Source organism: Scyliorhinus canicula, chromosome 4, assembly GCF_902713615.1.
Source record: "Scyliorhinus canicula chromosome 4, sScyCan1.1, whole genome shotgun sequence".
NCBI classification, from domain to species: Eukaryota; Metazoa; Chordata; class Chondrichthyes; order Carcharhiniformes; family Scyliorhinidae; genus Scyliorhinus; species Scyliorhinus canicula.
The window spans coordinates 124,463,771-124,480,670 of record NC_052149.1 but is presented as its reverse complement, the minus strand read 5'-3'; the positions used below and the strand labels follow the sequence as shown (position 1 = coordinate 124,480,670).

Here is a 16,900-nt window from a genome sequence, read left to right as displayed (position 1 = left end):
CTGGTTCTGTTTCCAACATGCCTCTGGTACCCCTGATTTGCGCAATTTCTCTGGCGGCTGCCTGCTTTCTCAGCTGGTGTGCCAACAGGCGGCTGGCTTTGTCTCCGTGTTCGTACAGGGTCCCGCGCGCCTGGCGGAGTTGGTGCACTGCTTTCCTGGTGGAGAGCAGGTCAAAGTTCCTTTGTAGTTCTTTTCTCTCCGCCAGGAGCTCTACGGTCGGGGCCTCGGAGTATTTACGGTCTACCTCCAGTATGGGGTCGACCAGCTTCTGCCCAGCCACCCTTTCCTCCCTATCTCTTTGCGCTTTGAAGGCAATGATTTCCCCTCTTAGTACGGCCTTAAGCACTTCCCAGAACGTGGAGGATGATATCTCCCCATTTTGGCTGTTCTCCATGTACTCCGCTATGGCCCGCGCTATCCTTTCGCTGAAGGCCTTGTCAGCTAGTAAGGCACCGTCCAACCTCCATGTGGGGCGCTGGGCCCTTCCCGTCTCCAGCCGCACGTCCATGTAGCGTGGGGCGTGGTCTGATATCACAATTGCGGAGTATTCCACCTTGTCTATCCCTGGAAGCACCGTTTTCCCCACCACAAAGAAGTCAATTCTGGTGAACACGTGTACTGTGGAGAAGAAGGAGAATTCTTTCTCCCCCGGGTGGGCAAACCTCCAGGGGTCCACAGCTCCCATCTGCTCCATAAAGTGACCGAGTTCCCTTGCCATGTTTGAGGTTTTCCCCGTTTTGGGGTTTGATCTGTCCGTCTTTGGATCCTGTACACAGTTGAAGTCCCCCCCCATGATTAGTCGATGCGTCGCTATGTCCGGGATTTCTGCCATGGTCTTTTTGCTGAAGCTCGTGTCGTCCCAGTTGGGCGCGTATATGTTGACTAGGACTACCGGTGCCCCATCCAGGGCCCCACTGACCATGACATACCGCCCCCCTGGGTCTGTAACCGTCTTTGTCGCCCTAAACATTGTCCTCTTGCCGATCAGTATCGCCACCCCCCTGGCCCTTGTCCCATAGCAGGAATGGTAGGTTTGTTCCACCCAGCCCTTTCTTACCCGCAGTTGGTCCTGCTCCCTCAGATGCGTCTCTTGGAGGAAGACTATGTCGGCTCTCATGTGTCTGAGGTGGGTGAGGACTCTAGATCTCTTCACTGGGCCGTTAAGTCCCCTTACGTTCCAGGTGATTATCCTGGTGGGGGGCTTCTGCCCCCTCGTTCCCGTGGGATTAACCATGTTTGTCTGGTGGACGAGCCCCTGCCCTCCGGGGTTTCCTTTTGTTAGAGGGCCGTCCAGGATGGCTGCTATCACTGCTCTCCCCATGCGGTCGGTTCTCTGCGCTTCGGGGTTTCCCCTTGTCCTGAGGGCACCCGCCATGGCCGTCCACTGTGTGTCTGCCACGCGGGTAGTCCCCTGCACTCTGGGGGCCCCTTTTGCCCACAGACCGTACTGGGTGGGTGCTCGCAGCGGTTCCTTGTTCCGAGCCCTTGGTTGTGGTACTTTGTAGCCCTGTTCCTTTTCTGGCCTCTTTTGTCCCTTTGTCCCTACCTTTCCCCTCCCTGGTCTCTCGCTCCCTGTGTGCCCCCCCCCCCTCCCCTATATACCCCTCCTTTGCCCCTCTATCCCCTATTCCTGTCCCCGTTTGCTCTCCTGACTTTGATGAGTGATCACCCCCCCCCTCCCCTGCCTGGCGCCTTCCCCCCTGTTGGGGGTGCGCTGCGGCCCTGCTTTGATGCGTGCCCCCGGCGCTAGCTTTCCTGCTAGTACGGTGGCTCCCCTCTCGGAGGTTGCTGTCTCGCTTCTCCTCTACCTGGCCTCTACGGTTTTCTGCCCGCTCTTCCCCCATCCTACCCGTTGGCGTGTCGTTGCTCCTTGCCAGGGGCCCCTCGTCCCTACCCCCCCTCGTGTTCTTCCAGCCCGTTCTCCTCGACGAACCTATTCGCCTCAGCAGGGGCTGTAAAGAAATATTCCTTGTTTTGGTATGTGACCCAGAGTTTCGCTGGGTACAGCATACCAAAACGCACTTTACTCCTGTAGAGAGCTGCTTTCGCTCTGTTAAACTCAGCCCGTTTCTTAGATATATCCACTCCAAGATCTTCATAAATTCGGATGGCGTGCCCATCCCATTTGCAGGCTCTATTCTCCTTGGCCCAGCGCAGGATTGACTCCCTATCCCGGTACCGGTGCAGTTTGGCTATGACTGCTCTCGGTTGTTCCCCTGCCTTGGGCTTCGGGCGCAGCGACCGATGTGCTCTGTCCAAATCCGGTGGGGTGGGGAAAGCTTTCCTCCCCACTAAGTTGCCCAGCATTGCAGCCACGTATGCTGTGGGGTTTCTACCCTCGGTCCCCTCTGGCAGGCCCACTATCCTAACATTTTGCCTTCTCGAGCTGTTTTCCTGGTCTTCTACCCTGCCCTTCAGGCTCCCCTGTGTTGCGCCCAGTCTCGCCACTTCCCTCTCCAGGGCCGTGACCCGGTCGCTCATGTCTGTCGCTGCTTTCTCCAGCTCTTTAATGGTTGCCTCATGGGCTTCCAGTTTCTCCCCTTGAGCTTCCAGTTTCTTCCCTTGGGCATCCACTTTCACCTCCAATCTGGTCAGAGCCTGCTGCACCCCTGACATGGCCCTGGCCACTGCTGCCTCTGCGTCTGCTTTCCCCTCTGCCTTGATTGCCTGCAGCTGCTCCCTCACCACCTCAGTAAAGGCTTCCTTCCAATTCCAGCCCCCCTCTAGCCCCGGGGGAGAGGGCACCTGTCTGTCCGGCTCTTTTTGATGCGGCGCTACATCCGTCCCGCCGCTTCGCGGGCTAATCCGCTCGCCTGAGCTGGCTTGCCCTTTGTCCCACCTGCTTATGGTGCCCCCTCTCCCTTGGCTCCCTTCTGGTGTTTTTTTCTCCCCTTCCCTTTCATCTTTTCTTCTCCCCTTGTTTTTCTTTTCCCCCTTTATCCACGCCCTATTTTTATTTTATTTATTTGTTTATTAATTATTTTCTCCCCCCCCCCCCCCCCCCCCCGCCCCGCCCCGCTTTTATGCAACTCCTCTCAGGTGGGCTTACTTTGATGGGAGTGGGTGTAAAAAGAGAGAAAATAATATATTATATATATCCCTCCCCCTTTCTCTTTAACAGTTTTCTTTTTAAAATAAAAGTCCTCTTTTTTTCCCCCCACTTTCCCCCTTCCTCTCTCACGCAGGAGAGAGAGAGAGAGAGAGAGAGGCTCTATAGCTCTATAGCTAACACGAACAACAGTAGGGGGAAGGGGCATCCCTGTCTCGTCCCCCGATGCAGCCTAAAATAGTCCGATGTTGTCCTATTCGTCCGTACGCTCGCCAAAGGAGCCTGATACAGCAACCTGACCCAGTCGATAAAGCCCCGCCCAAATCCGAACCGTTCCAGTACCTCCCACAGATATTCCCATTCTACTCGATCAAAAGCCTTCTCTGCATCCATTGTGACCAATACCTCCACCCCCCTACCTTCTGGGGGCATCATGATCACATTTAACAACCTTCTTACATTGGCCACCAACTTCCTTCCCTTATGGGCTGGTGAAGCGGTCCCGGGTCTTGGCACACTTGAAGGGGCTGGATGCAGACATAGCCATGCTCTAGGAGACGCACCTTAAGGTGGCGGACCAGGTGAGGCTGAGAAGAGGTTGGGTTGGGCAGGTGTTCCACTCGGGGCTAGATGCGAAGAATCGAGGGGTGGCGATTTTAGTTGGTAAGAGCTTGTCGTTTGTGGCATCAAGTGTGGTGGCGGATGGCTGTGGCAGATACGTAATGGTGAGTGGTAGGCTTCAAGGGGAGCAGGTGGTTCTGGTTAATGTGTGCGCCCCCAATTGGGACGATGCAGGTTTCATGTAGCGAATGTTGAGCCAGATTCCGGACCTAGAGTTGAGGGGCTTGATTTTGGGAGGGGATTTTAATACGGTGCTGGACCCAGCTCTGGATCGTTCGAGATCTAAGACGGGCAAGAGGCCTGCGGCGGCCACAGTGCTGAGGGGGTTTATGGATCAGATGGGTGGGGTAGATCCTTGGAGGTTTTTGAGGCCGGGAGGTAGGGAGTTCTGCTTTTTCTCCCATGTCCACAAGGCTTATTCCCGGATTGATTTTTTTGTACTCAGCAGGGCGCTATTCCCGAGAGTGGTGGGGGCGGAGTATTCGGCGATAGTCATATCGGACCACGCTCCGAATTTGGTGGACCTGGAGCTGGGGGAGGGGAAGGATCAACACCCACTGTGGAGGCTAGATGTGGGACTTCTGTCAGAGGAGGAAGTATGTGGGCGGTCCGTAGGTGCATAGAGGGGTATTTGGAAGCTAATGATAATGGGGAGGTGCAAGTTGGGGTGGTCTGGGAAGCGTTGAAGGCGGTGGTTAAAGGGGAGCTGATATCTGTTCGGGCGCACAGGGAAAGGGGGGAGAGGGCTGAGAGGGAGAGGTTGGTGGAAGAAATGGTAAGAGTGGACAGGAGGTATGCGGATGTCCCGGATGAGGGGCTTTTGAGGAAGCGTCGTAGTCTCCAAGCGGAGTTCGGTATACTGACCACCCGGAAGGCGGAGGCGCAGTGGAGGAGGGCACAGGGAGCGGTATACGAGTACGGGGAGAAGGCAAGTCGGATAGTGGCTCACCAGCTCCAGAAGCGGGAGGCAGCGAGAGAGATAGGGGGAGTTAGGGATGTAGGAGGGAACCTGGTGCGGGTTGCTAAGGACATTAATTCGGTGTTCACGTCCTTCTACGAGGAGCTGTACCGGTCGGTGCCCCCTAGGGAGGGGGGGCGGGATGGACCGCTTTCTGGACAAGCTGGAGTTCCCAAGAGTGGAGGAGGAGCGGGTTGAGGGACTGGGGGCCCCAATCGAGTTGGAGGAGCTGATTGAGGCACTGGGGAGCATACAGACAGGGAAAGCACCAGGACCTGATGGATTTCCGGGTGAGTTTTGTAAGATGTTCTCAGACCTGCTGGGCCCGCTGTTAGTGAGGACCCTGAATGAGGCGAGGGAGTTGGGGGGGGGGGGGGGGGGGGGGGGGGGGGGCTTTGCCCCTGACGATGTCCAGGGCAATAATTTCACTGATTCTGAAGCGGGATAAGGACCCCTTCCAGTGTGGGTCTTACAGGCCAATCTCGCTCCTCAACATGGACGCAAAGTTGTTGGCTGAGATACTGTCCAGGAGGGTGGAAGATGTGGTCCCGCTGGTTATCCATGAGGACCAGACGGGGTTTGTGAAGGGGAGGCAGCTAAATGTCAATGTGCGGCGGCTACTTAATGTTATAATGATGTCGGCGGCGGATGGGGAGGCGGAAATAGTAGCATTGATGGATGTGGAGAAAGCCTTCGATAGGGTGGAGTGGAGCTACCTGTGGGAGGTGCTGAGGAGATTTGGGTTTGGTGAGGGATTCATTAGGTGGGTGAAGCTGCTGTATAGTGCTCCGGTAGCGAGCGTGGTGACAAACGGGAGGAGGTCGAAGGATTTTCGATTGTCCCGGGGGATGAGGCAGGGGTGCCCCTTGTCACCCCTGCTCTTCGCGTTAGCGATTGAGCCCCTGGCCATGGTGCTGAGGGATTCAAAGACCTGGAGGGGGATTGTGTGTGTGTGTGTGGGGGGGGGGGGGGGGGGGGGGGGGCAGCACCAGCTGTTGTTGTACGCGGATGATTTACTGCTGTACATTGCGGATCCGGTGGGGGGGATGCCTGAGGTGTTTAGGATACTTGGGGAGTTGGGGGATTTTTTGGGCTATAAACTCAACGTGGGAAAGAGTGAGCTGTTTGTGCTGCACTTGGGGGACCAGGAGAGGGAGATAGCAGAGCTCCCGTTGAAGAGGGGGGAGAGGAGCTTTAGATATCTGGGTGTCCAGATAGCCAGGAGCTGAGGGCCCTTCATAGGCTAAACTTTTCGAGGCTGGTGGAACAGATGGAAGAGGAATTCAGGAGGTGGGATGCGTTGCCACTCTCCTTGGCGGGCAGGGTCCAATCGGTTAAGATGACGGTGCTTCCGAGGTTTTGGTTTCTCTTCCAGTGTCTCCCCATCTTGATCCCGAAGGCTTTTTTTAGGAGGGTGAATAAGAGTATTCTGGGGTTCGCGTGGGCGCGGAAGGCCCCGAGAGTGAGGAGGGTATTCTTGGAGCGAGGCAGGGGGATAGGTGGTTTGGTGCTGCCCAACCTGTGTGGGTACTACTGGGCTGAAAATGTGGTGATGATCCGTTGTTGGGTGATGGAGGGGGAGGGTGCCGCATGGAAGAGGATGGAGGTGGCGTCCTGTGTGGGTACGACTCTGGAAGCACTGGTGACAGCCCCGCTCCCACTCCCCCCGGCAACGTATTCTACGAGTCCAGTAGTGGTGGCTTCCCTCAAAATTTGGGGCCAGTGGAGGCGGCATAGGGGGGGAAGTGAAGGCCTCAATCTGGACCCCGTTACGGGGCAACCATCGGTTTGCACCAGGGAGAATAGATGGTGGGTTTTTGAGTTGGCATAGGGCAGGCATCAGGCGGATGGGGGAACCTCTTCCTCGACGGGAAGTTTACGACTTTAGAGGAGTTGGAGGGGAAGTGGGGTCTTCCCCTGGGAATACTTTCATGTCTATGCGGGTTAGGGCGTTTGTTAGGCAGCAGGTGGCGGAGTTTCCGCTACTGCCGCCAAGGGGGGTGCAGGATAAGGTGCTCTCGAGGACATGGGTCGGTGAGGGTTGGATCTCGGCAATTTATCAGGTGATGTAGGAGGGGGAGGAGGCCTCGTTGGAGGAGCTGAAAGGGAAGTGGGAGGAGGAGCTGGGGGAGGAGATCGACGAGGGGACGTGGGCGGACGCCCTGGGGAGGGTGAATTCATCCTCTTCTTGCGCTCGGCTCAGCTTAATTCAGCTGAAGGTGCTGCATAGGACACATATGACTGGGACCAGGCTGAGCCGGTTCTTTGGGGGTGAGGACAGGTGTGGGAGGTTTTTGGGAGGCCCAGCGAATCACACCCGCATGTTCTGGGCGTGTCCGGCGTTGGAGGGTTTCTGGAAGGGGGTGGCGGGGATCCTGTCCAGGGTGGTTGGCTCCAGGGTGTAACCGGGCTGGGGGATCGCTATTTTTGGGGTGGCATCGGAGCCGGGAGTGCAGGAGGCGAGAGAGGCTGGTATTCTGGCCTTTGCGTCCCTAGTAGTCCGGCGCAGGATCTTGTTACAGTGGAGGGACGCGAAGCCCCCGAGCCCGGAATCCTGGATCAGCGCCATGGCTGGGTTCATTAAACTGGAGAGGGTCAAGTTTGCCCTGAGGAGGTCGGTGCAAGGGTTCTTTCGGCGGTGGCAGTCTTTTCTGGATTTCCTGGCGGAGTGTTAGAGGGTGGTCAATATCAGCAGCAACCCAAGGAGCTAGCAGTCTGTTTAGGGGGATTGTTTTGTAACTATGGGTTTGTTCCTTTTTTTTTCTTCTCTTTTTCTTTGTGTTGTTAATCTATTGCTTTGTCTGGAGGGGGAAGGGGCTTTTGTTTCTGTTTTGTTTATTTTATTGTTGGGAGAAAATTTGTTGTTGAAAAATTTGAATAAAAATCATTTTTTTAAAAAAACTTCCTTCCCTTAACAAACCCCGTTTGGTCCTCCCAAATCATGTCCGGAACATAGTCTTCAATCCTAGAGGACAAACTTTTGGCCAGCAGTTTGGCGTCCACGTTCAATAGGAATATCGGCCTGTAGGACCCACACAGCTCCGGGTCCTTGTCCCACTTCAGGATCAGCGAGATTGTGGCCTGTGACATCGTTGGGGGAAGCACCCCTCTCTCACTTGCCTCATTGAATGTCCTCATCAACAGCGGCTCCAATATCCCAGAGAACTTTTTATAGAACTCCACTGGGTACCCATCCGGCCCCTGGGCTTTACCCGACTACATGGCCTTCAGCCCCTCCACTATCTCTTCGATCCTGATCGGGGCCCCCAGCCCTTCTACCAGCTCCCCGTCCACCTTCGGGAAACTCAGCCCCCTAGGAAGTGCCTCACCCCCTCTGGCCCAGGTGGGGGTTCCGACCCGTACAGCCGACTATAAAATTCCTCAAACACCTTATTCACCCTTGCTGAGTCTCCCACCAGGTTCCCATCTCCATCATTTACTTTCCCTGTATCCCTCCCTCTTTCTAAGCTGCTGTGCAAGCATTCTGCTGGCCTTCTCTCCATACTCACAGATCGCCCCCCCCCTTGCTTTTCTCAGCTGCTTCACCAGCCTCCCTGTGGTTAACAAGCTGAACTCCGCCTGCAGCCTCCGCCGTTCCCTTAAAAGTCCTGCCTTTGGGGTCTCCGCATACATCCTGTCGTCCTGTAGTATCTCCTTTACCAATCGGTCCGTCTCTGCCCTGTCTGCCTTCTCCCGTATCAAGATCAGCTCCCCTCTAACCACCGCCTTCAATGCCTCCCAGACCACCGCTGCCGAAATTTCGCCCGTGTCATTGACCTCCAGGTAATTCTGAATACTATCCTCAACCACCTGCACACCGATTCGTCCACTAAAAGTCCCACATCTACCCTCCAGTGAGGGCGCTGGTTACTGTCTTTATTAACCTGTAGGTAAACCCAATGCAGGGCATGGTCTGAGATTGTGATAGGCAAGTATCCCATGTCCACCACCCCGGTCAGTAAAGCCCTGGTCTTCGAGTCCAGTCCCGAGTGAAAAATCTATTCGACCTAACCTTTCATAGAACATAGAATAGTACAGCACAGAACAGGCCCTTCGGCCCTCGATGTTGTGCCGAGCAATGATCACCCTACTCAAACCCACGTACCCACCCTATACCCGTAACCCAACAAACCCCCCCCTTAACCTTACTATTTAGGGCACTACGGGCAATTTAGCATGGCCAATCCACCTAACCCGCACATCTTTGGACTGTGGGAGGAAACCGGAGCACCCGGAGGAAACCCACGCACACACGGGGAGGACGTGCAGACTCCGCACAGACAGTGACCCAGCCGGGAATCGAACCAGGGACCCTGGAGCTGTGAAGCATTTATGCTAACCACCATGCTACCGTGCTGCCCTTTCCTTAATCTAATCTGGTCAGCTACTTGAAGGTGCGTCTCCTGCAACATTACAATGTCCGCCTTCAGTCCTTTCAGATGCGCGAACACGCATGCCCTCTTGACCGGCCCATACAATGGCCTCCTTTTATGTTGTAACCATCTATAATAAATATAAAAATATACACACTTGCTGCAATTTCTTTTTTTTAAAGCAACGCTCGCCATGATCACTATAAACAAGCATTTTACTGAAGATTATGAAAATCCTTGAGAAAAATAATCTGAAAACGTGCATGTATGTATGTGTGTGCGTGCGTGTGTGTCATTTAGTCACCGCACTTACAAAGTTAAATACCTAGCAAATTGGCAAGCATATCCTTCTTTCAAAAAAAAATTATTACAGTCAAATGAGGAATGGGAAAAGAGGGAGCCAACCTACTTCTCCTCGCCTGATTACAACAGCGGCAATATTTTGAGGTTGATTGAGAACCGGGACCCCATTTCTTTGAGAAAGGTAAACTTAGTGGGTGATCTGTTTGTTAAAAGGTTTGTGAAATCAAGAAGGGATTGGATTTTGTTTGAGTAGATAGCTTGTTCCAATTAAATTGGTGAGGGAGGACCAGAGGTCACATTTGTAAGTTGTGCAAGGCTAGATATAAGTTAGGTGGTTCTTTTCTTAGGAATAGCGCCTGTAGAACTGGCTGTTGGTTTGTGGGGTTGGTGCTCATTTGCATAATTCTTTTTCTAATATGTATCTAGCTGAGGTGGAGATTACCTTGTTGAAAAGGTCAGTAACTGCAAGGAATTATCAGTGCCAGGGTGATTTCTGGGATAGTTTTGAACATCTAAGTGGAGGAATTTCTCAGATTTGGGTCTAAATTTTATCTGGTTTGTTTGCTTCTCCAGGGAGAGCACATGGTTTCAGGTGGGGTGAAAACTTTATACCATTTTGATTAAAAAAGTTACCACAATTTTGTAGGACAAGCTGGATGACCTTCACTTATCCGTCACTGTTCATAAATCCATAATCCAGGATTCACAACAACGTTCCAAATAACTCACATCAGCATAGATATGAAGAGAAATGGTTGATTTTTGTGAGACAACAAAATCAACAATGTGTAATTACAATATTTATTTGTTCCTAATTTTTTCCAACAGTATAGAATCATGAACAAAAAGTACTCTGCCTTGACTTTCTTTCTTCGGCGAGCATTACCTGAATAGAACGTGTTAATTTTGGCAAGTTCCTTTTCACAACACTGGAAGAACTTCTCTTCGAACTTGGCAAAGTATCGCTTAACCGTATCTTCATCTGTGACTGTGAAAGCAAAACAAACAGTTTTATTAATATTCAAATGTTATCTGTGCATATTTCAAATTGAGTTCTCGCTCAGGTTCAGCTGCACCTGTCTGTAGGTGAACGGAGTTATCTTATGTTTAGCCTGTTCGGAGAGTTATGACTTGGGGATATTAAATGATAATCCCTCGTGGTCTGAATCAGATTTCAGCATCTCACATGAATTCTTCAATTTCTCGGAAGGTAAATTGCATGAATATCTGCAGAGAGCAGACTTTTTAAAAATAAATTTAGTGTACCCAATTAATTTTTTTTCCAATTGAGGGGCAATTTAGCGTGGCCAATCCACCTAGCCTGCACATCTTTGGGTTGTGGGGGTGAAACCCACGCAAACACGGGGAAAATGTGCAAACTCCACACGGACAGTGACCCAGAGCCGGGATCGAACCTGGGACCTCGGCGCCGTGAGGCTATAGGGCTAACCCACTGCGCCACCGTGCTGCCTGTGCAGAGAGCAGACTTGACACAACTCATCAAACTGCTTTATTTCTCACCAAGATAACTGCAAATTACTGCGGATGCTGAAATCTGAAATTAAAACAGAAAATGGTGCATAATCTCAGCAGATCTGACAGATCAGACCAAAATTCATCCAGACTCAAACCTTTAGCTCACAGCATCTCCACAGATGCTGTCAGACCTGTTGAGATTATCCACCATTTTCTGTTTTTGCTTTATTACTCATTAGGCGAGCAACAACATTTTTGTTGACATTCTGAGCTACTCACCCGAACCACATTCTAATCACTCGAAGCGAAGACATTTCCCCCTACTGCATTTATTAATAATGATGTGGGGATGCCGGCGTTAGACTGGGGTGAGCACAGTAAAAAGTCTTACAACACCAGGTTAAAGTCCAACATGTTTGATTCAAACACTAGCTTTCGGAGCACTGCTCCTTCCTCAGGTGAATTTATTAATAACCATATGATGCACCAGCAGATAATGACCCACGGACCTGCCTTTGGGCAGAGCACACACGACATGGTCTTGTATTTAAAACCCCTACTTTTGGACTCTCCCCACAATTGGAAACATTCATTGCACATCTTCTGTTACCAATTCATAATATTAAAGACTGATAATCTTCTATTTTCTAAAGCAAAAGGCCCCAACATGTACAAGCTTTCCTGTCAAGGTTTCATTTCCCTCAGTGCTTCTACGTCCTTTTTATATTATGATTACCAGGCCCGTACACAGCACTCTGAAGTGTGGCCTGACTAGTAATATAGAATAATATAGAACTATTTTTGAATTCTCTACCCATAGAAATACATCACAGGGCTTTATTATCATTTCTAATTGCCTTTACAATTCAGCTGTTAATGATTTATTTATTAGTGTGCCTTTACTCTTCTACCTGATTCACGTTTTATTTTCAATGGTGTTAGTTTTGCTTTATTTTTCCTGCCAAAGTGTAGCACCTCACATCCACCATGTTAAAGTTAATTTGTCAGTTAACAACCCAATATGTATGTTTTCTGAACCTGAATGCTGAGACACAAGAACAAGCAGGCATTGTCTACCCCTCAATCAGTCACTTAATTGTGGGTTTCTTAAAAAGGAAGGAAACTTAAAGATTGGTCAATTTGAAAGTACAAAGCCATGTTATATTCCCCCCACATTTAAAGTGGTATTTAAATAATATCAATCTTTATTAGTGTCACAAGCAGGTTTACATTAACACTGCAATAAAATTACTGTGAAAATCCCCTAGTCGCCACATTCCGGCGCCTGTTCGGTAACACTGAGCGAGAATTCAGAATGTCCAATTCACCTAACAGCATGTTTTTCGGGACTTGTGGGAGAAAGTGGAGCACCCAGAGGAAACTGTAGCCACCTGGGGTCGCCACGTCCCGATTCCAAAATGGATAATCGCAAAGAGTGCAGGGAAAAATGGGCAGCACTAGAAAAACAAGCAGATGCAAGGTTTCCTGTGGATTGGAACTTGCAGAACCCAGACAGAACTGAAACTACAAGCTATTAGCATAGTAATGAGCTATCTCCGGGGACAAAAAGAAACACTGAAACAATCGGTACCAGGGCAGACTCCCGGCGCCAGTGGAAGCTAAAACAAAGGCAGGCCAACATTTACCTAGAGCCAGCCCAATGATCAGGGGACGACCCTGTTATTGGAGAGAATCGATACAAACGATTGGGACATGGTCCAATTAATTAGGACCAAGTCCAGGGTCCGCCCCGAAGGGCGCGAAACCCCTTGGGGTATAAAACAGAGTCCCAAGCTCAGTTCGCTCTTGAGAACTCTTACTTTCTCCATCTTCACCTTGGCATTTGGCTCTTAGCAACGAGAGGCCCGCCAAGCACCAGCCAAGTAAGTCTAAGGTTAACGCACGCTACGAGATAGACGCTCCTCGCTATTATTCTATATCAGTTCGAAGCCAGCAGTGTCAGAACCGGACAACGGCCATTGTTCCTCTGACTGAGTGGGCCACTCGAAGCTAAGTATAGGCTTTTAGTAGTAGTTGTAGTTTAGTGAGTAGAGTTTGTGCATGAGTAATAATTGACTGTGTGTAAATAAATGTGCATTTATTTCAAACTTACTAACTGGTGTATCGAGTCATTGATCAGTATTCGGCTTTGAACCCTGTGATGGTTTCAGAAAGACACCTGGCGACTCTTGATCAAAGGTAATTAAAACAGAGCAAATTAAGGGAAAGCATAACGAGCAACAAAACCCACGCAGACATGGGGAGAACATGCAGACTCCGCACAGACAGAATCATAGAATTTACAGTGCAGGAGGCCATTCGGCCCATCGAGTCTGCACCGGCTCTTTGAAAGAGCACCCTATCCAAGGCCACACCTCCACCCTATCCCCATAACCCAGTAACCCCACCCAACACTAAGGGCACTTTTGGACACAAAGGGCAATTTAGCATGGCAAATCCACCTAACCTGCACAACTATGGACCGTGGGAGGAAACCGGAGCACCCGGAGGAAACCCACGCACACACGGGGAGAACGTGCAAACTCCGCACAGACAGTGACCCCAGCCGGGAATCGAACCTGGAGCTGTGAAGCAACAGTGCTAACCACTGTGCTAACCACTGTGCTGCAACACCCTTTAGGATGCCCAAGAGATATTAGCATAAACAGAGAGACAGTGTGCACACTTTTGTGTCAGTATTCTCTTTAAGTAGTGTTGTTACCATAGTAAATTATACTAAATATGTAGTGTGTGCATTTGCATTGTAATGCAATTATTAGCCAATTGCACATCGCTGGTAACCCATGCGAGCCAACTACTAATTTGAATACTAATCTGAACAATCTTAGCATAATATAAATAGGAAGCCATGGACATTATCTATTGAATACATCTATCCTTCATGATAACCAAATGTGAGCATGCCAATTATCCATTTCTTATCGAGATTTGCTTTCAAATTTCTGAAATGTCTGTTTGTGTTGACTCATTGAAGTACGTGCATCCAAAAGATGCCCAGCACATCTACATTATAGATATTGCTGCCAATTTTCGTTCTACATTCCAAGTCAGAAACTAATTAAACAACACATTACCCATTACTATCTCTGTAGTAACCTGTCCTTATAATCCAGTGATGGGCAACCTAGGCTAGTAAGTGGGCTGCATGAGTGGCCCTCCTTTAACGCAGTGGGTCACAAATTGAAATTGGGCATATTCACTACCTTGAGTAAGATCGAATACATTTAATTTACGCCAAATATTTCATAACATGTTATTGAAGATGCTTAATCGTTTGTATATTAATAGAACTGTCATCACCTTCAAGTGGTGAAAACAAAATAAATAGTTATGCTTGGTTGGGCTCAGAGGGAATGCACTGCTCACAATCAATGTTGTGTGCAATCAGCACAAGACTCACTTCACATGCTTTTGCATGTCACTTCCGTCATACCGGTAGGAAAAAAGCTATGCGGATGGAAACCAGTGGAATGTGGCAACCCTGCATGTGGGTGACAATCAACAAAATGCCTCGTGGGCCACACTCAGAATCCTGATGAGCTGCAGGATGTCCACCACTGTTATAACCTCCATGGACGAGGTACTCCAAAGCTACTTTTATAAGATTCCCAAATCAGTAATCTAATTCAGACAAAATCCAGCACTGCACACGAGCACTAATTTAGCATTGTTGCAGTGGTACAGCAAAGAGCTTCCTTAAACAAACTTGTTAACTATATGAAAAGAACCATGCTTCTTTGCCAAGTGAATAATTTAAAAATAAACTGCATACTTAATTGGAAAAAAAATTCCCTCAAATTTTAATTACAGGAATCTGCCTGGCCAAACAGTCATCTTTTATCCTGTATTCATATTCCCTCAAATTCAAGTAAATGAAAGACAGTCTCTCATTCTTCTAATCTCCAAACTGGGCATTGATCAAACAAAAGCACTGTGCATAGAAATTAAGAATATTCAAAAGCATTATTGCACTAGGCCAACTTTACAGCTAGAGTGTGAATTAGAATCACATTTACTTCAATAAATATGCCAAGCTATAGGAACATGAAGAACAGAATTGAATGCCAATCAGCATCCATTTACCTAGAAGAGGTTTATTAAAAGATTGCAGATATTTATATACACACACACATACATAAGCTTAGAATCAATTACAAGCCTTAGCACACACATGTTTTATCTTATGGTATAATTGAACAGAATTGCTTAACTAGGGGGAATAAATTTACAAGGCACAGGAACACATTGAAATAGCAATGTGTTCATCAAGAAAATTAATCGTGCAAATCCTTCAGTAATTTACAATCTCGTGAATTGCAAATCACTGCAGAAAGTTAGGGCTTTCACTATTATTTACTATTATGTAATATTTATCCCTCAATCAACAAAACAGATTATCTGATTATTACCACATTGCTGTTCATGGAAGTTTCCTGAGCGCATGTTTCCTACCTTACAACAGCTTCAAAAGGTACTTCATTGGCTATAAAGCACTTTTTGAGATGTCTGGTGGTTGTATTAAGTGCTATAAAAATACAAGTCTTTCTTTCAAATTAAGTTTATGATCCTACAATATTTTTCAACCCTTCCATCCTAGAAAGGAAACAATTGAAACTCTGCTCACTCCTACATAGTCAATGATTAGAAACTACGATTAGAGAAATGCAAAGGTTTTTCCTTTTTAAAAAAAATTACTTTTTTTCTCTCATTCACATCTTTTTTTCCTCTTTCTGTACCTGATATGACTGATCCATTTTATTTCTTTCTCTTCCATTCCTATTTCTTCCCACTGTACAAATGCATTTTCTTTGGTGCCTTAGTTCATCAGAGTTTCAGTCACCCTATTATCTCATTGTATTATTGTATCATGATCAGGTTGCACGCCTGGCAACTTGTATAGTGAAACTTTGAGCGAAGTGTGAGGTAAAAAATTCAGCTGACTGAACACACAGGCAAGATGCCACAACGCCAGCCAAATCTAGATTATATGGTACAATAAATCAGTTCTGTCCAAGCACCTGGATTACTGACTCAATAACATTGACAATTCTTAAGCTACCCGAAACAGTTATTGTAAGAGGGTATCAGTTCAGGGTATCAGTTCAATTATGGTTTCAACAAAGTTGTCTGTTTTCCAGTCTGTGCTGAGTTAGTGGATCTCAGTGGGAAAGCAGTTGACAAACAGCAGCTGGACTTAATATCCCAAATCCTGCCATGGCTTTTATGTTTTCCATGGGCCACATTAGAAAGTGTGCATGCATGAGGCTCAGATTCCGATCAAAATCTGATAGCTTGTCAACACCAGCTAATCCACATTTTAACGAGTACACACAAATAGATAAATCTTAAACTCACTTACAAATGTATGGAGTGCATCTGTGCAAACAGGTCAGCAGTGATCAGCACATTGTTACTAAGATTGAAGATAATGCTTTGTGTAACCTGCTGCAAAATGCCTTTCTTTAGAGCCATCATTACTTCTGGGATTAGGAAAGGGGTAGAATTTAATTAGATTGTTTGCCACGACTTTTCCTTGGGAAGGAGTGATCATCTCAATTCATTTTAACCATTTAGCAGCTGCTTAGTCCCTGTTCAGTATGGGAAGAAAGTGGAGAGTTTTAATGTAGGAAGGATTCCAAATCTGGAAACTTCCGGTGGCGGCGATGACGTAGGAAGCTGCACATTTGGGAGCTCCCATTTCAAACGGACTTTTCGGCTCTTTTTAGGGCCCAAAACTGAAATTTTTCTACGTCTTCCGGTGGGAGAAGGTGTGCTGATCGACTTTCCCCGCAGTTCATGACTCGAACTCGGAGTGGATAGGGGGAAAAAACGGCAGCAGCTCCCCAGAAAAAACGGGGGAAGGAATCCAAGCTGGCAGCCGGCGGAGCTCCAGAGGAGTGGAAGCAGTGGGACCTGGAGCAACAAGCTGCTCTCCTGCGCTGTTTTGCAGACTTCAAGGCTGAGGTACTGAGCTCTCTGCAGGAAATGAACAAAAGGCTCTCGGAGATTCAGACGACCCAGGGTGCTACCATCAAGGTGTGCAGACGCAGGCCACTGAACGAGAGGAAGAGGCCGGGATCCTCGTGAGTAAGGTGGAGG

General features: G+C 48.8%; 1 protein-coding gene across 1 annotated transcript in view; it reads right to left on the bottom strand.

Annotated features, from left to right (window-relative positions):
- LOC119964942 (xenotropic and polytropic retrovirus receptor 1 homolog) overlaps positions 1–16,900 on the bottom strand; it is a 468,531-nt gene that overhangs the window by 210,449 nt on the left and 241,182 nt on the right. Inside the window, exon 3 of the mRNA XM_038795157.1 lies at positions 10,191–10,292. Within this exon, the coding sequence (XP_038651085.1) occupies positions 10,191–10,292 (102 nt within the window). The remainder of the gene's footprint in view (positions 1–10,190; positions 10,293–16,900) is intronic.